The sequence below is a fragment of the Micrasema longulum genome, unplaced genomic scaffold, assembly GCF_059751315.1.
Source record: "Micrasema longulum isolate JH-2025_06_02 unplaced genomic scaffold, ASM5975131v1 h1tg001621l, whole genome shotgun sequence".
NCBI classification, from domain to species: Eukaryota; Metazoa; Arthropoda; class Insecta; order Trichoptera; family Brachycentridae; genus Micrasema; species Micrasema longulum.
Window position 1 is genome coordinate 1 of NW_028278802.1, and position 20,983 is coordinate 20,983.

Here is a 20,983-nt window from a genome sequence, read left to right on the forward strand (position 1 = left end):
TGTTGGAATCGTCGCGCGTCGTGGAAAATATTGTTATATTTTATAGTTCATTCTGTCATCCAGTTCCAGATATTGAAGAACATTCAGATCATATTAAAGGTAGGTATCCATTCCATGTTCCTATCCTTTCTCAAATATTTCCCAATCACAAAACTAAATGAAATTAGTTTTTCATTTACAGTCCGCCTTTTTGTTAACACATTCCAAGATAATTAATTTCACGTGCTAATGATACTAAAAAATACATGTAATCGCTATTAGATATATGTTGGTAGTGTAATAGTATTGTTAGTAATGTGACTTGAGTATGAAATGTTATAAGAATCATAATTCGAATGCATTAATAAAGAAAACCGTAGTAGTAAATCAATATTAGACAACGGATGAGCACGTGGCAGGTGGCGCCTAACGATGAAACATATGAAATACAGCTATTTGGGAAATATGTAAATGCTGAAAAAAATGGTTATCCATGTGATGACGAAAACCCATTTGTTTTCCCCATTTGTTTTCCCCATTTGTTTATGTATTGCCCTTTTTTTAGCATCGAAAGACATCCTGGAGCCGCGATATCGAAGCTTTGGTGAGGATCTAATGCGCATCTATATTCCGTAATAAGTCAGAATGACTTATCTTTGTTGAGGTAAACCACTTTTGAGGTAGTATCTTTCATCAATGATAACGGGAAGCAGAACGTGATGTCCTCAAATGAAACGAAAAGTCTACTGATGTCTAACCAATAGTCAGGCTCGTCCAGCTTTTTTTCCCCCGGTTTTCTTGACCAAATATACATATTTTTTGGATTTAGTTATACGATCTTCAGGTCACTGTAGATAAGCTAAATAAGAACTCCGCATACTGGATTTAACAATATTGCTAAAACCCATGTATTGTGGAACATTTCGTGCCTTGATGCTTGAAATCCTTCGACTCTCTCAAACAAATCATCGAAAGGGTTGAGATTTTCAAATACCTTTCCGAAATATTAATAGTATTAAACAATAGCGAATTTAATATGTTTTTTTTTACTAGCACGCTAACAAACTAAAAAATATATATTTTTTTATCACCAGTATTACACGCACGCTATATTTTGGTCGGTTATAATCTGCGCCAGACTGCGGTTAATGTTATTCCAGCGGTCAAACCCGCATACAGAAACCAGAGAGCAAAAACACAAGGGTAACTATTGAGCACTTTTACAAAATAAACGGCCAAATGGAATAATGTCTATTTACATTCAGATTGGTCCGCCCCATTTACATTAGGATCAATCCGTTGGCGCAGCCTGTCGAAAATGGAGGACGAGACATTTCGTCGTGATCATAAACGGATCTGCGAAAAATGCGACATTAACTTTTTTTACATTTGATCTTGAAAAGATTTTATAAACGCTTTATATTTCAGGGTTGAAAAAATAAATACATGCGTATTTTTATATCTGTACCTTTAAAAAATGCCGAATGAGCTGTTCAGGAAAGAAGATTTTGTGATTGTGTGATTCACAAAACATCATAACTTTTGAGCCAAATAAGATAATTTCAATATGTAAAACACTTTCAATGTAAAATAATTTTGATAATTAAAGTACATAGTACATATTAGAAAGTGGAATTCTACGATTTATTTACATATTTTATTTTATTTTTATTAACATAAACGGCAAATCTGCCTTTTACAGAAATTTATAAAACTAACATATTTGGCTAAATATTTATTTTCCATTTTTTATTAGATAGCTTATTGCGATAATTTCAGCATTTTTAACTTCAAAACGACAAAAAGTGGAATCCCGTGTTTTATCCTCTATGGTACAAATACACACACACACATATTTATTTCGTATGTAAATATATAAATATATATATATATATATATATAACTATAATCAAAGTGTATACTTTTATATTTATCGAGTTGTGACATAAAGCGTCAATAAAAAAAGGAACCGCTCTCATGTAAAATCACATTATTTAATGTGAAATTATTAAATTATCGTTAAAAAATAAAACATACCATTTATTATCTACTATAAAACCAAAGTTCGAAGTCGTCAAGCACCACAGATATATATATATAATTATAATTAGATAATACGTTTAATGTCCCTTGTAACACAATATTTACGTTTTCTTATCCAATGAACTAAAAATAGTTTTTTTAGTCTTACATGATCATAAAAATGTGGGTTTATTTGCATTTTTGCTCCTAAAATTATCATAAAAACACTATGTTATTCCCGACTTTCCGAAGATTCGTTTTATTGGTTGCAAATGTAGTTACGGATCTTTTTATTTGTTGGATCATAAAATACTCGTGATTTTACGATTCGATCGTTAATTATTTAACTTTTGAGAATTACAATAAGATTTCTTGTAGCAAAAGGAAAACATATCTAATTTAATATCGGTGCTGGCTCAATGATCAGTGGGATCACTCTCTGGAGATCAAAGTTAGGATAGAGATGGCAACCAATACTTTATGATACGATAAGCGATACTTTATTATAACCTCAATCTGTGTATGCGAATTGCGCGATGCTATATATTTTCAGTACTTCTCTTGAGGCGCCGAAAGCTGGACTCTCGCCTAAGCTAGCACACATAAAAAAGCAGTCAAAATGTGGTGATATAGAATAATGCTTAAAATATCATGGGTAGCAGAGTCACTACCAAGAAGTATTAAGAAGAGTGAAAAAGAAAGAAAAATAGTAAAAACAACTATGAAAACAAAACTAGAGTACTCTGGACATTTTATGCGAAAAGAGAAAAATAGTCCATAGCATATTACAAGAAAATGTTGAATGAAAATGCAGTGTACATTATGGGTAAATCATAAAAACGCAAATGCTTATTTTAATAAAATAGTCATATTTTGAACAAAAACATCAAACGGCATTATTTTAGTAAAAATACCTTATACAGTGAACTTCAGTGATTTGATAGACTGACGGAGTAGTGATTGGATCAGTCTACTAAATTAAGGCTTAATTCGTCAAACCCTTTGACGAGCATTTGACCAATTTTCTACAAAGTTAATTAAAACTGAATAACGGGATTCACATTTGAATCCGAAATCCGAAATAAACGAAGTTTCCACGTAAAATATACATATTTATTTAAAACCAATGTTAGTATATATTCGTAGATAATCACATACTGACTTTTTTATTTTTATCGGTTTTCAGACGTACCCATCTTTTCGTAAGGACAATAATAAAACTAATATGCAAATCCCACTATACACCTTCAACATATTTGAACAAAAATATAAAACCAACATTCTGATAGAACACACGCTATTGAAAACTGACACCAACAAGAACTGACTATATGTTTTTTTCAATAATCTTGCGGGAGCAATTGTAAAAAAAAATGAGAGGAAAGGAATATGAATTTACTAGGTATAGAGGATGATTATTACAATGCGACATCGTATATATAATGGGCTATATTGAAATATACTGAAATTACTTCCTAATGTGTAATATTTCCATATTATTTACTTTTAAGCTTTGTATGTACGGTTTTAACTCCTGTATCAACAGAATTAAACATTGTTGAATCTTGTACGTTGGCGTTTGCTTCTTTCTAGAATTTTTTAAGCTTTTGCACGAGTCGTATCAGCACGTTGGTTTTATATTTTTGTGCAACTACTATGGTGAAGGTGTAAAGTGGGGTTTGCATGTTAGTGTAATAAATGTCTTAACGAAGATGGTAGACAAAGAAAAGCCAATAAATGGCTAGATACAAATAATTACTTACATTTTTATCAAAATGTTTGATCACTAAGGCAATTAATGCTTTAAATTTTAATATGACTTACTTTTTAAATACCACTCATTATTTCTATATAGATTAAGTAAAAATACGCATAGATTGTTAAATTGAACAGTGCGTAAAGTAATCGCATAAACCTGGCAATAGAAGGTCTCAAGTCCTGTAAATGCCCAAACATTCATATTACTTCCTCAAAAACGTCATCTTGATTTAATATCTATCAAACTTAATTACTTTTAGTATAAATGTTTACGCCAATATTTAGTTTTTTTTTTTAATCGCGTAAACAAAACATACATATTATTATAAAAAGAAAGTATTGTAACTTATAAGTACAAGAGTCTCCCATTTTTTTTTATTCATCTTGTCCGGTTTTTATCAAAAATTAACTGAGTGTCTCATTTTATGGCTTATTAAAGGAGGCACATAAATCATTAAAAAATATCCTTAAATGCATCTTGTTCGTCTGTTCCCCATTTCCAAATAATATCATCTTGGCCATTTTGAGGTTACATTTTTTGTTTACCTTTGTACTTATTTTTTGCTGTTGTACTTTCTCCCCTTAAAACTACCTTTGAAAATATTACCATAATATATCTGGTCCTTTTGAAAGGGCCATCATAAAACAGTTCCAAAGAAGGGTATGAATAACATTTTGGAAATGTTATGTTTTTCGTTACAGCTATTCACATATATTAAACCCTGTTAAAATAGTACAAATATTAATTATCAAAGTAATTTTAAAGAAACCCTGTATATTGAATATGGAAAATCTGTATAAATGATTTCAAGTTCATACAGTATAGGTAGACACCTATTTACAAAATAAATTCAATTATACAAATTTACAAATAAGAAAAAAAAAACGAATTCGAGATTAATAAATCACTTAATTTCACACAAGTCATGGTCAAAAAAGTGTTGTTTTCAAAATAAAAAAAATATTTAACAATCTCTCCAATGTACTAAAAACAATAAAACGAATATGTGATAAATTTAAATAAATTGTTTGAACCCGAGTAAAAACAGCATTCTAATTTATTTAGTATTACTGTATAATTATTATTTGTTTTTCTTTTAATTTCGAATACTTTTTTCCTCTTATTCGTATTCGAAATAATATAACTATTTTTTTATTTTTTTTAAAGAAATATTATCGTTCTTATGATTTACCCAAATATTTAATTTTGAGGGCCATTTTCAACGAGTTGTACATAACTCACTATTAGAAAAGGGGAATCGAGTTGGGGTATAGTGGGATTCGAACCACTGACCTTTGGTCCGTGAGTCCGAGACACTAGCCACAGGACTACAACCCGATCTTAACTAGTCTAGTCTCTTTTTTTTTTAAATACAGTTATAACATTAACTAAATATATAAAAGTGGATTGTAATAGAAAGAAAACATGTATCATTATCAATAATAAGAAAACAATATTATTAGATTTTTTTTAAATACAGTAATCAATATACATTTTTTTGTGAATACCTATATCAAAACAAAGCAAGCTGAACTTTGGAAATAGGGACACAGGTAGATTGTTCTATAATAGCGTTAATCGAAGTTGGCAAATAATTGTAAAATGTACTTACTGCAGTCGGCTTCGTCTGTGCCATCCACACAATCCACTGTCATGTCACAACGGTAATGCGGAGGGATGCAGTACGTCTTGTTCCATACGTACTGCCCGCACGACAGCTGACCGGGATCGCACTCCGGAGGAGCTGAAGCAAAATTTAAAAAAATGTTATTCCTGCCACGACGATGATGATTTAGTGATCCCTAAAATTTGTGATCAATCGTCGATTCAATTATGAACTTTCCTGAACGCCAAAACATAAAAATTCATGACAGCGATTTTTCGGCATAACAAACGGCACATTCCAAAGTCTTGTAAATGTCATGTTATTGTAAAATTGTTAAAAGCGAAAAAATCATGTGAAGAATTCAAAATATAGCTGCCTTTCAAGAGTATTCTACGGGTTTAGGATAGTTTGGATGAATTATTTTGAATGCTTGGCATTTAGGATAAACGGAAATTGAAGAACTTAAAAGCATTGCATATTTAGCAATAAAGATTATACAGAAAGGAAGGGAATTTCACAGAGAATCGTATTCTGTATGAAAAGTATTTCGAAAAATGGGCGTTTAGGATAGTTCAGAATTAAATAGGCGAAACATGTTGGTAGTTGGTAGAGCTTTAAATTACATCGTACCTTATATTTCTAATTAATTTATAACTGACCTTAAATTTAATATTAGATGTAGCAAGAGTAAAATAAGAGAGTGGATACTCCATCAAGAGTTTATATATTTCCTGTAAAAAATTATATGTCGTATATAAGTTGATGTATATTTATTTATTTATTATATACATACGGCCTAAGCCAATTACAACAGTTACATGAAGAAACATAAATGCAAGAAACTGAACAAAAAGAACATAAAACTATTTAGCAAAGACAAACAAGGGCAAAACAATACATTCAAAAAAACGGAAGACCAAAAACTTTGAGCTAAACCATGCCAATCCAACTTCATCCCACACTGTTTAGTCGCGAAGAGATCTACGAAAAGCCGGAAGATCTATCCCAAAAAATTCCAAGTCGTGTGATGAATTGACTAATCTACACATTCTGGACATTGGGGCATAAAAACCAAAGTTGCTCTTAGAAGATTTTATAAATAGCAGATTATGACTTCTGGTGACACGGTTGGGAACATGAAAAGAAATTGATTGCAACAGAGATGGGACATCACTTAAAGCATTAAGTATTTTGAAAATGCATATAAGGTCCATCTCAGTTCTACGTCTCTCTAATGAAGACAGATTAAGAGATTGCTCTATTTCAAAATAAGAATAATTACCCCTTTGTAATCCGAGCAACCATGCCACTTTTCATATATACGAGTGATGTATATATATAACATGTTCCGATGTAATATTTATTTTTAAAACAATTCAAAATATGTCTGGTACATTTTTCGAATTATTTATTATTATTACTTTTAAGAAAAAAAGTGCCAACCTCAAAACGATAAAAAATTAAGTAAACCGTAACTAAAGGAAAAAATTCTCGGCGAAGAAAAATTTTCGTCACTTTTAATGTGTAGATAAATGTATCGAGAAGTTCTAGACCCGTCTGTATAAACGATGTACTTACATCAAAACTTGATGGTGGGGGGATCGGTGGTGTATCTTAGTAGTCGGTCGGGAGACTTTAATCTTCAAATATGACGTCATACTGGAGCTTTGTCATTTCAGTGCGTAGATATGTGTACCGTGACGTACGTTTTCCCTTGTTTCATATCGATGTACCTATCCGAAACTTGGAGGTGGGGGGTCGGTAGTGTATCTTCGTAATCGCTAGAGAGAATTTATCTTCAACTATGCCGTCAAGGTATGACGTCTTTATCTTCCGATCATAATCGAGGTTTTGGAGATCGTCGCTGGATAAAGCTAGTGTCTACCGCCTATAGTGCAGATATTTGAGGTATAGCCTTGTTCTCGCTGAGCCACTCGGTCGTCATCGGTTTCAACGTATTTTGTTGCCGATTCGGGCCGAGTAAGTGACCCCAGCTTGATAACTTCCTGGGGATAAAAATCCAGCATTGTCTCGAAACGATTGGACATACACAAAATATTGATAATTTAACTAACTGGTGTAAAAGAAATAACCGTTTAATCAAAATATTATTCTTTATACTGCAATTCAAAAATATTTTTTACTTAAATAAGTACGAGTAAATACTCGTATACAAAATGGAGTATGAACGTGGCAATCTTCCGATCACGACTAAGTTTTGTATTTGTAATAAAGTTGGTGGTAATATTCCTTTCTCCTTTTCATGCACGTAAATTGTAAAAGTTTCTTATTGTTGTATTCTTAGTATTTTTATGGAACGTTTATTTTTCAAAAGTAGCTCTAGAGGTTCATTTTGCGATTTTGCAATTGGACACTTAGATAACATTCTACAAGACTCGAGCACAAAGCATTCGAGAGAAATTCAATTTAGTTAGTATGAATTTACGAATGCATACATTTAAAAATAAAATTATTATTTACATGTACGTACTCAATTTGTGAAAAAAACTATGTTTAAAATGGTAAAAAATACTATTACTATCGACAAAAAATAACTACCGCCCGTAAGACACAAAACTGGGTTCTTTTTATTTGCCGGTCAAGGCAAGTATTACTTTAGGAAGTTAACAAAATTATCTTCAAAGCCTATTAAGTAAAATCAAATTTAACGAAAAAATTTTAAAGAAATTAAACGTTTATGTAAAATTGCTTTTAAAACATGTCTAATTACAAGTTACCGATGAAAATACAATTTTTCATCAAAATATACCGTTTTTTCGGACCTTAAGACGCACTTTTTTACTCTGAAAATCAACCAAAAATTGGGATGCGTCTTATCGTCCGCGAAATTCGGCACAAATTTTAGTGAAAAATAAAGATGCCATTTTATAGACAATTGAATTGAAAGTAACTCTGTTACCTTCCCATTACGTCGCGTCGACTGCATCGAGGCCCAGGACCCCGATTACAATGGGAAGTTAACATTTATCTTCAATTTTATAGAAAAGCAGAATATGCATACTATTTTTTCTTCTAAACATGTTCAATTATAGATTACCGACGAAGATACTTTAAATGTTCATGCAAATATACTCATTTTCGTACATAAATATCGGTTTTTCTTTATAGACAGTCGAAGATAACTCTGTTAACTTCCCATTGTAATCAAGACCCAGGTGCTTTTTCTTATTTTCTAACTAATCTATCAAACTTCTACAGAAAAATAGGGTGGTTTTTAAATGGTTTCTATGATTATTAGTAAATTATTTATCCTTATTGATTTTATATGAATAAATTTAATATTATCATAAAAAAAATATATTTAATAAATAAACTAGTCTCAAAGGCGATGAACCCGGTCACTGGTTATTCGAAATTGTTAATTTAAGTACCACTCGTACTTTATTTATGTAATAAAAATATTACGTCACTTTTGTTTCAATGCCTCTTGGCATAGCTAAACAAATAGCTTTCTAAAACGGCTTTACCTGCTAAATTAAACACTATTTACTATTTACGTACTGCGTTAGTGCAGTCTTCACTTAAAGTACTCGACATAACATTCCTTTGTGTCTGATTCTAGCTACAGTAGAGATGAGAGCGTATTTCCACATACGGTAGTGGAAACCGTTGCCAAGTCAAATGAGATTCTTTCTAAGAGCGGAAGTTATTTACAATTGAAGACCACGGTTTAAAAACCTCAAATGTCAAAAACGAAAGTGTATTTAAAAAAAATCAGTGTTCACGTCAAAAATGCCCTTTATAAACATAAATACGTTAAATAATGCTTCACAAAAATCGCACTTTTCCCTCTTTCCAATTGTTCCAAGAAGCTAAACTTTTAGATCTAAGACAAATATATTGTTTTCAATGTTTAAAATATATATTTTAGAACCAAAATCCATTTACAAGTAATTCAAATAGATCAAGTCAAAGAAGGAATCGTGTGTTAGAAATACCACGTTGTAAAACGAGGCTCGCACAGAGACATGCATATTCTTTTTTTACTGATAATCTTTCATTGATTCCAAACTTTCAAAATATTCCTCCTTTTAAAAAACATGCACTATCCTGGATTCAAACTAAAGATATGAACTGTTTTTTCAATGATTTATTTTGTTGCCCTAATAATAAGAAATATTTTTGTGTTTTTTTAAATACTTTTTATTTCCTTTTTTCATTACTGTAAAAAAAATACCATATTATCTTTTACAGAATATTTTATTTTTTCTTTCTTATGTTTTACAAAAATATTATAACTCTCCATTATTTACTATAGGAGCAAAATTCATTAACATTTTCTTGTATACCCACGGCCATGCCTTTGTGGGATTTTTTGTTTACTATTTTTCTATTAATATGTATTTCATTGATATGTAATTTGTAAAAAATAAAAATTAATAAATAAAAATAAAATTTAAAAAAAAAACATAACAGTGTTATATTACAAAATTATAAAATGCTACAAAAACAATAAAGTTATTCATATTACACAGTTGTTTTATACATTGTATTATATTATGATACTATGCGATACATTATACATAACATACTTTTTTTTTTTAATAAAGATAATGCAGTAAATTAAAAATAGCAAATATCATAAATTCTTTATTTGTTGGTATTGTTGCAATGCATGTATATTGAATGCCCTAGGCATAATACAAACTGTCTGGTGCTAAGAGCTCAGAGGCTCACAAAAATTATTACAATAACATTACGAACCTTATTAAAAAAATAAGTATAAAAAAATAATTTTAAAAAACTATATAAATCAAAACTCTACTTAATACATATATATTTACCATTTATTTTTCTCTTTTTACAAATTAACATTAATATTTAGCAGAACCCTAAACTATGTCTTTAATAATATAATCACTAGATCCTCAACACATAGACAACTTAAACAAATACAAACTAAAACCACTTTCGGACAAAGGGATTTTGAGCATTATTCAATTAAAATCTATAACCTACTTCCACTATCTATTAAAACAATTAGTAACGAGAAAATGTTTAAAAAGGCTATAAAAAAATGGATAGTGGAGCTAGGTAGAAGTAAAATGGATTGTCTCTTTCCCCCAAACCAATATTGAATCAACTGCTACACAAGTGTATAGCTTATGTTAGGTTTTTGTTATTTTCATTGTGTGTTTTGTAATATAAATAATATAGATGTACATAAATACCCTGTTTTTTAAACTGTCTAAATATTTGTTAATTATCTTCGTCTTTTTAAGTTAGTCTTCTTTGTTTATTCTCAAATGTAATTTTAAAAAAATATATTGTTAAGTGTCCTCGGCACGGGAAACCCCAATGAGGTCACATTATTTTTATTATTAATTATTGTTTGTAAGCAAAAAATATGAATAAATAAAAAAATAAATAGCAAGTTTAAACATGATTTGGCTAGTGTGAAAAATGTCAATACGATTTATCTGGTTCCCTAAACTGTGCAATTTTGTTAATTAATTAATAGCAAGGCTTACAGAAACTTGGGCTTTACCATACGCAACACAAAGTCATTAAAAATACAGCTTCTCTTAAAACTTTGTATAACTTCTACGTTCGAGGCTACCTTGAATTTGGTTTTGTCGTCTGGAATCCCCAATACCTTACCTACATAAATCAATTAGATCTAATCCAAAATAAATTCTTAAAAGTTCTCAACCGTAAAGCACGTGTAACGTTCGATTCGTATGATGGATCTTCCTCTTTCCATAATCTGACTTCTCTCGCCAAATGAAGAATTGTTTCTGACATCTGCTTCTTATTCAAGATCTTGAATAATATAATTGAAAGTTTCTCTATCTATTGGAAAACATTAACCTAAACTGCCGTACCAGATTTACCAGACAAGTCGGACTTTTTAACAATCCCGTACATCCAATAACTTCCCTTAAAATTCCTTCATTAACCATAGCTGCACAGAATATAACGAAATTTGTTTCTGCCTTGATATATTTGATTCAAAACATTATCATTTTTTTATTTGTTATTAGATTTACTTTAATTAAATATGTATCACTATCACGTTATTCTCCTGTCTATATTCTTTATAGGCATTTTAAAGATAATCTGCTAAACAGAATCCTTCCTTTTTCCTATTTTATCCTCATCTTTTATACTAATCTTTTCTAATCCTTTTCATCCCTCCTTATTATTATTTGATTTAACTCTCTAGTACGATATTTTTAAATACTCGTAGATATTTTTAATCTGTTCATTGGTATGTCAACAAAAAGTATTATACAGTCGTGAAAAACATTAGTTGGAATCGTCAATTATATTTAAATATGAAATTATAAATTAAAAAAAAAAAAAAAACATAATTTGTTGCAATTTCTACTGCAGACTACAGTTTTACTAATGATTTTTGTTTTTAAAGGAATAACTCGCTAAGCCTCTATTTTGAGGCTTGTCAGCAGGTGGGAGATAGAAGGGATATGGAAGGAGGTAATGAAAAATTCACCACAACACCCAGACTAATTGAGAAAAAAATATTTCTTGGATTTTTTTCTTGCAACTGGCGGGAATCGAACTCGCGACGCCAGTTTCACAGTTGAACGTCTAACCAACTGCGCCACGGCGCCTGTCTAAATAAAATCGTTAAATAAAAAAAAAAACATAAATATACTTTGAGTGCACTGTACAGAAATGTAGTGAATATTATATGCATATTTAGATATTAAATAACATCTTAAGCAAGGGTTTCCTAGGACAGCGGTGCCCGTATTTTAACGGCCGTAGTGAACGGTGATGCAGTGGACAGCCGTCGTAACGGTGACTAGAGTGTGGTTTCCTAGAGAAACGGTGTTATCAACACCATTTAACACAGTTTCCCTAGGAAACCACTCTCTAGTCGACGTTACGACGGCTGTCCAATACATCACCGTTCACTACGGCCGTTAAAATACGGGCACCGCTGTCCTAGGAAACCCTAGCTTTAGCGTGACCTTTGTAGTTTTTAATACAAACTAAACCAACATTATTATGAATAGTTCAAATAAAAATCGCGGTTTTTCAAAAACTTGTATAGTAGTTGAACTCTCCATATTTAGATTTGTAAAAATATTCAATAAACACTGCTAAAAATCTATATAAAAGAATATCCAGGACACCTTTGAACTTTTAAACAATCAGTGATAGTGGCGCTAGATAGTGGCAGACACGCATTGATTAATTATTAATGATATTTTGGTTCATTCATACAAATTGATGTGGACAATTGCTGTTTTCACAAAAACATCGTATTTTTAACAGTTAATTTGAGGTACCTACGATTTTCTTTAAAATATTTGGAATGAACGATTGCATGGACTCGTAGGCAGAGAATAATAAAATCCAATAATATCGTTTTGGATAATTTTGGACATTTGATGTTTTCAGAACGAGGTCTTCAATTTACATCAGCCGGAAGTTCTATGCGTCGCGTATTATTTATTCCTTTTTATTCCTTTTTATTCTATGTGGTTGTAGTTGTGTAGATGTCATGAAGTCTTCCCCCTTCTCGGGCATATTTAAATAGAAGATCTTACGGAAGCGAATTTTCTTTCAGTAGGTTTTATATTTTACAAACAATCTGATCACTCCACGCGATGCGCAATGTATTTATACTTATTTACTTTAAAATCAACATAAACCATGCCCGCATTTTTCAGAAAAATCATCTATTCTACAAGGGTAGGCTGAAAACTAATGCCCACATATTTGTAAATAGCGAACAGAATGACCTTCAGAAGCGCATCAGGTGGCACGTGGAAGTAACATTCCCCCTTTATACGCATGCGCAGGTTTGAGGGCGTTGCGTTCATTAAGTGTATTTTGAGAAGCCGAAGTATGGAGACGTGTTCTAGGGCTATGTCAACGCAAGTTAAACTTCGGTCTTTTATCGAATTTTTAATTGCTGGAAAAGTGACTCTTCCTGAGATTAATCGTCGTTTTAATATTCTAAAACACCTCCGACGTCGAGTCTGTCGTGTTAGAAACGGCCTGGCGCCAATAATTTTGCAACATGACAACATTCGTCCACTCACCTCGCGCGCAACTGAAGAGGCTCGCGAAACCCGAAGTTTGAACCGATTCCACACCCTCCTTGTTTTTTCGATCTTGCGCCTAGTGAATTCTATTTCTTTTCTTTACTCAAGAGAGAGACCTCAAAGGTAGTCATTACGATGAGGTAAAGGCAGTTATCAAGTCCTGGATTCGAGAAAAGTCGGAAGAATTTTTCAGTGACGGAATGAAAAAACTTTTTACACGTTGGGAGAAATGTGTTAGGCTTAACGGTGACCATGTTGAAAAATAAATGCATGATTTTGAAGCTTAAGAATTGCACTTTTTGCCCAATCTTGCTATTTGTTTTTGTTCGTGTTCTACAAGCATGTGTGCATTACGAGAGTAAGTCTAAGGTTGATTTTAGTGAACCGTTCACCCTGTTCTCGGCACTCACCTTCCTTTCAATATCCTTCTCGGTATTTCTATCCCTAGTAAACATACTTCCCAGTTACACAAATTCCTCTATATGTTTCTGGATAACTCCTTCCCATTCACATTGATGCATGCACCGTAGACTTTTGTTATCAATAATTGCAAGTCCTCTTTGTTGCTAGCAAAAAGCACGGCAACATCAGCGTACAATACACAACTGTCAATTACATCACCAATTATGGTTAGATGAATAAAAAATAACTTATTTACGACGCAAATTCACTAAAATAAGTGTTGACACGGGATACTCATTATTTAAAGGTCTGCGATAAATATACACCGTTGCCGTGTTCATTCATAATACTTTAAAACAGATTTTAAATAAAAATTATAATTACCAAAGGAATAATTTGATTTAATTTCCCGTAGGAAAAACTCTCAAATAATTCACAGTCCTGAATGCTGAGAAAGTGCTGGCGAAGTTAAGTTTAAATTTAATTAAATTTCCTCGTTAGTAACAGCTAAAGGCCTATTTCACACGTATCGTCCAAATCCACACAACATAGTGAAATTAGGATAGATTGAAATTAACCATATTCTTATTTTATTTATTAAGTACTCTGAGGTAAAAATACTGCAAAAGAAAATTGAGCTAAGATTAGTCAGACTTATGGTGTACAGGTAAATCCGTTTGCATACCATTAAATGAATTAAAAATAATACCAATTCTCCCTTTGTTATTTTATAGTGCCTTGTAGATTTTAACCATAGTATTGAATGGGATTATAATTTATTATATTACAATAAACTATGAATAAGGGTTTCATCAAGCTCATAACAACATTTGTTTTTTTATTACTACCTCATAAATTACTTAAGAACTAACGAGAGCTTTTGAAATATTTTTTAAGATAATTAATTAGCATTTTACGCAAATTAGTTTTAAAGGTAATAAATTATTTATGGACGGAGGTTCAATTCGGAAAATTGTCCAGGCTTTTGAAAAAACAATAATTATTCAAAACTGATATTTTTCAAAGAAAATAACCATGGGATTTTCCATAGAAAGACTTAGGATAAATATTATAAAAATCATAAATAATATGACATTGAGAATAACAATCCAAATCAAATAACGTTTAATACATTAATAAATATATAATAAAAATTACATTGAAATATTAGAATGGCTGCATTTATTAATGAAATACTTTTTTTTTTTTTTACTGTTGAACATTGAATTTAAATTTTACATTTAGAACAAGACATATCTTTTAAAATAAATACATCCCACCGAGCCACTTTTTGATGAGTTTTAGTAGAGATTTTTATTGATAATAATGTTACACGCGGTAACATTTTTGGTTAAATAAATGTTAATTTATTAATTCGTTTATCGGAGCTTGCTTTTGTTGATTTACTATCAAACTTTGTGGGGTACGTGTTTCAATAATAAACTCTCCCTTGGTCCATCATGATGAAAATATAAAATAGGATCAAGCGTTTTCAAGCATTCATTTATAATATATCATAATTTTTATTCTGCTTTTGTAAATAATATTATAAACAATATTTTGAGTTTGTCCAAATTTTTGTAGACAAGGACTGGATGCCTGGACTTCTATATTACCTTCTCTTAAATGTTCTTCATCTCTGTTGTAATATGTTAATAATATTATAGTTTAAAATATAAATACGTCTGTAAATAAAAAAATATAGTCTTTTGCATGTCTTTAAATGAGTGTTTTTTTCCAAAAAAACTCCTTGTGAATATATAAAATTATTTTTTCAAATTAAATTAAAAAAAACTTTATAGGAGAATAACATATATTAGATACTAAAAATGCCAAGTCGTGGGGTGCGTGTTTCAATAATAAACTTTCCAGTTGTCCATCGCGATGAAAATATGAAATAGGATCAAGCGTTTTAGCAATCGGCATCCATAAGTTATGAATTTTGAGAGTATTTAACTTTTACTCAGTCAAAGATTGGACAGTCACCTTTATGAAGAGAATTTCTGTTCCAAAAAAATTCATTACCTTACCTACATGATGAAGGGGAGCTTTAGCATATGCGCTTTAGTCAAATTGCTTTTTCGTTAGCCTCCAATTTGTATGAAGCTGCGACTTTATAACAAACCCAATCACAGGCGGTTTCATATACATAAAATAAAGTCAAGATAGTGTGAAATCACCATAATGTACTTGTAAATTAGAGTGGGCCTATGATGTATGAAGTTTTTTTTTTAATACTATTTATATACTTACATAAAAGTGAATGTAGTCTAAACAGTTGCATTTTAGATCACATAGAACGTAAAAATTATTTGAAAAAATATTCCACACTACTTTCCCTCAACCGCTACTTGAAGTTTATCACAGTCTGAACATTTTGTTCATTATCTATATTAATAAAATTATTTTTTGTTAGTAAAGATATAACCTAATTACACTACACTAATCACATTACAAATTAGAGCACGTTTTAAAACTACCGAAACGCAAAAAGTTTACACTCCGCGAAACTAATTCCGTTGAGCGCCTGGCTAATATTGACGAAAACGATGGCTCATTAAAACAATGCTACCCATTTATTACAAAACAAAGTGCAACTCACGCCCTTAGATGCTTATTTAATAAGGAGTAATGCACGTTACAAAATTTAATTGGTCCGATTTTCTGACTTAAATACGAAATATACGACAGCCGGTTTAGCGCAAAAAAATCGGCTTTTTCGAAAACTTCAAGCTCTGGTTGAGGGCCAAAAGTAGTATCAAATACTTTTTTTTATATTGTTTGCATTCCGAGTATTCCAAAAGGCAATTTTCTAAACCCCTTTCATTTTAATATTCGGAAAAAAAATATCGGCCTACCCTATTGTACATATCTTAGAGTAATAACCTAATAGAGTCGCCCATACGGAGAAAACCCATTCTATGATTATTGACCACGAACTTACTGTACCAGATTACAGGAGGGCATATCGAAACCGTCCATTACACGTTTATTGTTAAACTAAAAACCAAAACCAAACATTTGTAACGCTTTTGTTCTATGCGATAGAGTTTAATGGCTTCTCTAGAGAATTATTACTCTGAGCTTATTTAATATTTGTATATATATAATCAATAAAATATTTAGAATTTTATATCATATTCAAAATAAATTATATTTGATAAAATTTACTAAAATCCTGAATTGATTTCAATATTTAACGTGATAATAAACACGTGTAACATCGGTGGCCCCGGTCTCTGTCTCATGCACGGAAGTTCCGAGATCGATTCTCGGTGAAATCAAAATAATAGCTATAATGTTTTTTTTTCATCATTGATATATTTAAATGCCCCTTAATTTATTTAAAAATAAATTAAGACTCATTATTTCTGGCTGCGATACGATCCCACTTACTATTTAATGATGCACACTCCTGAACACTTATTTCCACACTAATACACATAAACACACATCTACACTTACTCTCATACAAATACACATAAATACATCCTTTTGTACACAATTTAATAATAGGTATGATTTTTCTTTAGAAACTTTGCTGGCCTGTTTTAAAACTGTATTTTTAAAAATGTTATTATATCATTGTCGACTGTTTGTTTCTTTAAAATAAAAAAATAATAATGTGATTTTTCTCAATCCACGGATTTCTGTACTGAAATTTATCGCTGAAATATTGGCTAGTGAAAGGAAAAATCTTGCTGTAAAATCGTTAAGCCAATGTACTATTATTATTATAAAACCATATTTGAGTCACGGAACGGAGTTCTAAAATTTGTGTAAACAATAAAATATTCCGAATTTTTATCAGAAATTTTAAATAATAAATGTCTCTCCAATTAATAATATTAAATTGACCGTGTAATTCTAATCCCTCGTTAAATTTGGTAACAAATGATACAAGACAAGGAGTCCTGAGGTCAAAGTCACCCCTGGGAAACAATCACTCACAATCCCATCACTCACCCCCACGTACAATTTTCAGTAATTATTAACTTAACGCACCCTAAAATCAGCTGGCCTCACACACAAAGGTTCACTTTAATATTTCAATAACAGAACCGAGTCCTGATCATAGATTTATTCCTTTGTGAAATGGGCGGTCGAATGGACCCCTGGATTTGGGTTCCTTTTGATGGCTAAAGTTCTGTGAATATCGGAGTATTACTCCATAATTTTAATGTTTGTTTGACGTGTGCCCACTGTAATGGCGGGCATTTGAGATTACCCTCGAGTTTGCTAACCACAATTAGCTTTAAACTTCTCCAGGTGTAATTAATAGCGTCTATTTTAATATATACAAGTACAAGTACACGTATTGTCTGTATATCTTTGATAGATTCCCAGAATATAAAAGTGTTGTACATGAATAATTGAATAAATATTTTTACATTTTCAGTATGCATAACAACATTAATACTTATTTGCATGTGGATACATATATGTAACCCTCTCAAAATAAAAGAAACTCAAAAAAGAAAAGAAAGAAAACAGCCCACTAAATTTAGTGAACGCGCATTTGCGGTCGCAAGCCCTATGGCATGGAATGCTCTCCCAGCAGAGGAGCGAGGCTGTAAAAGAGAAGTGATGTTTCGGAAAAAACTTAAAACCCACTTGTTCTCTTAATCATTTGAATAAATCCGTAGCATGTGTCAACAAAATAAATTGTTTTAATTAAATTACAAATTTAAAAGCTTCAATAAAAAAAAATTGAACTATATAATCACTATGTAAAGCGCCCTTGAGGTATTATACTACGAAAATGGCGCTATATAAGTTATCCATAATAATAATTATTAAATAAAATAAAAAAGGATGTTAGCTTTGATATACAACAACAATACTAGGCGGAATATAAATATTTGGAGATCATGACTCTTCAAACAAAACTGCGCATTTTAATTCCTTAAAATAATAGCAAAGTACAGAAAATAAATAGTAATATCGTCTATGTAAGTTCAATAAGGCGTATGAGCCAAAAAACAGTTGAATTGGTCAAGCCGCATCGATTGGTGTATTTAAATTTCTAAAGTAACTAATGGACTGCTTGCATTAAATTCAATACGCTAAATGAATCATCCCCACTAAAAAAGCAAGCAATACCGCGTATACCCTTAAATCCTATACAGCGGATGAGACGTACTCGGCATGCGAAAAGGCAATACGCCATGCATAACTGGAAGTTTAACTGCCACAATTAACGTCGTAGAGACGCATACAAAATTTTAAAAAGATTTTATATATTATAAATCGACACACAAAATAAACTACATTTAAATTTCAAAGGCAGCAATATTATATAGGCCCGAGGATATATAACCTTATCCCAGATTCATGGAAATGTGATGGGATTGCCAGGATGAGGAAGGTGTTGACTGCATTTTTAATCCATATTGTACGGGGGAGTCAGAGAAATTGTTGTCCGATGTAGAAGGACGTAAGCTGATTTCTTGTTTTGCTAGTAATGACTTAGAATATAGAGATTTTGGTATTATTTATGTTTACTTTTACTACTTAATTAATTTGTTGTATACATAATTCATGGTAAATTTCTATAATAAATATGTAAATAATAAATAAATATATAAAATAAAACATAAAATTTATTGTTTTTCTTTTTTTACGAAATTTCAAGGTTTTTTGTCCCTTCTAAGCATTTTGACAATAGGTTCTTCCGGGGTATTGAACTTACGTAGACGATATTTCATCGTCTGATGTAAAATTAGGGTATCCCTTTTTGACGATATTCTAATTTTACACATTCCAGGTTGAGAAAATTTTTAAGTAAATTATTTGGGTGTTCCTAATTTAACAGCGAAGCCTGATAAAAGAATCTAATAGATAAAAAGGAAATGTAATTATTTAGTGTTAAATAACTAATAAAACAAATGGGTTTATATTTTGTAATATTCATGAAATAAGATACAGAAACGAACATCAGTATTGAACAAAAATGTTTCGAGTATGTGCAAATGTTTGAAAACAGGCTGGATTTCCTCCTAGAGAGTTATTTAGATCTAAATTTGTTGCAACAGAGAGAGAAAACATTTTTGAGAAGGGAATATGGAAGTCTAGGCATTTACAGGGTTAATGACCTGTCTTCGGCTGGTTTGAGTGGCCACTTTACACACTGTGTAACATTCACCATTCTTCCTATGTTTAAGTATATGTTTAAAACACAATGTTTAAACATTCACGTTCACATTCCCTAAACTTGCCATCATTACTGGGACAGGTAAAATTCCATATTCCGACTCGTAGGCTTAAAAACAATTAAGTACTGTTCATCGATCAGCATAGAACAAACTATGGCCTTAATTCTCCAATGACCCGTCTCTGTCGTATTGTTAACTCAAGCTAAGATCTGGACTTTTTTGGTTTAAGTTTACAACAATTTAAACGAGCACTAAATAAATACTCCAGATCTTGTCTTGATGTCCCTTATGTTTGTCAGTGCTTCTTTTTTAATGTTTTTAACCATTCTTATATTGTAATATTAATACCCTATGAATTGTACAAATGGACAATGTCCGTAAATAAATAAATAACTGTTGACTTTTATGAAGTAAAAGAGCTGAAACTTTTAACATGTGGGTGAGATTCATACTTAAACCATGCAATAATAGGTCAAAAGCCCCGTAAATGCCTAGACTTCCATATTCCCTTCTAGAAAATGTTTTCCCTCTCTGTTGCAACAAATTTGATCAGTATTGAATCCCAAATAGGTAACATAAACTTCTAATCGACCGAGTATGTAAGTCACAGGGTTTAAGATTAGAGTTTCATTATTTACTGATCGGTCCAACATGTAGACAATCAGCGCTTTTTTTAAGGTTCCACAACTAAATCTATTCCCCATCAAACTACATTCACAAAGGTTTTTTCTTATACAAACTTTTTTACATTGAAATAAGACCCTTCAATAGAAGGTTTTTGTTTACATTCAATGGGCTCACGTTCTAATGTAGCTGCTAATACTGAAAGGAAGAAAGCAATCGCTCTTTTAAAGCCATGAGTCAAAAAGAGAAACAATGGAATAAGTCTACCTTTGCGGAGTAGAACGTTCGGAACTTTTTTAGACGGATGAATTCAGTCTTTGGTGGGAAATTCCGAGTTGCCGCCGCAATTGTTGGGTTTAAACGCGAATCGATTTCGTGTCTGAACATGGAAATC

General features: G+C 31.3%; 1 protein-coding gene and 1 long non-coding RNA gene across 2 annotated transcripts in view; one reads left to right on the top strand and one right to left on the bottom strand.

Moving 5' to 3' along the window:
* Position 1: 1 nt before the first annotated feature.
* Positions 2-611, top strand: LOC148274563 (uncharacterized). The gene is made up of 2 exons (XR_015824275.1): positions 2-99; positions 545-611. It is a non-coding gene; the product is annotated as an uncharacterized LOC148274563 (long non-coding RNA).
* A 4,296-nt stretch (positions 612-4,907) lies between these two features.
* LOC148274564 (CD320 antigen-like) overlaps positions 4,908-20,983 on the bottom strand; it is a 125,469-nt gene continuing 109,393 nt past the window's right edge. The window contains exon 4 of the mRNA XM_088236940.1: positions 4,908-5,504. Coding sequence (XP_088093066.1) covers positions 5,335-5,504 — 170 coding nt within the window. The 3' untranslated portion in view covers positions 4,908-5,334. The remainder of the gene's footprint in view (positions 5,505-20,983) is intronic.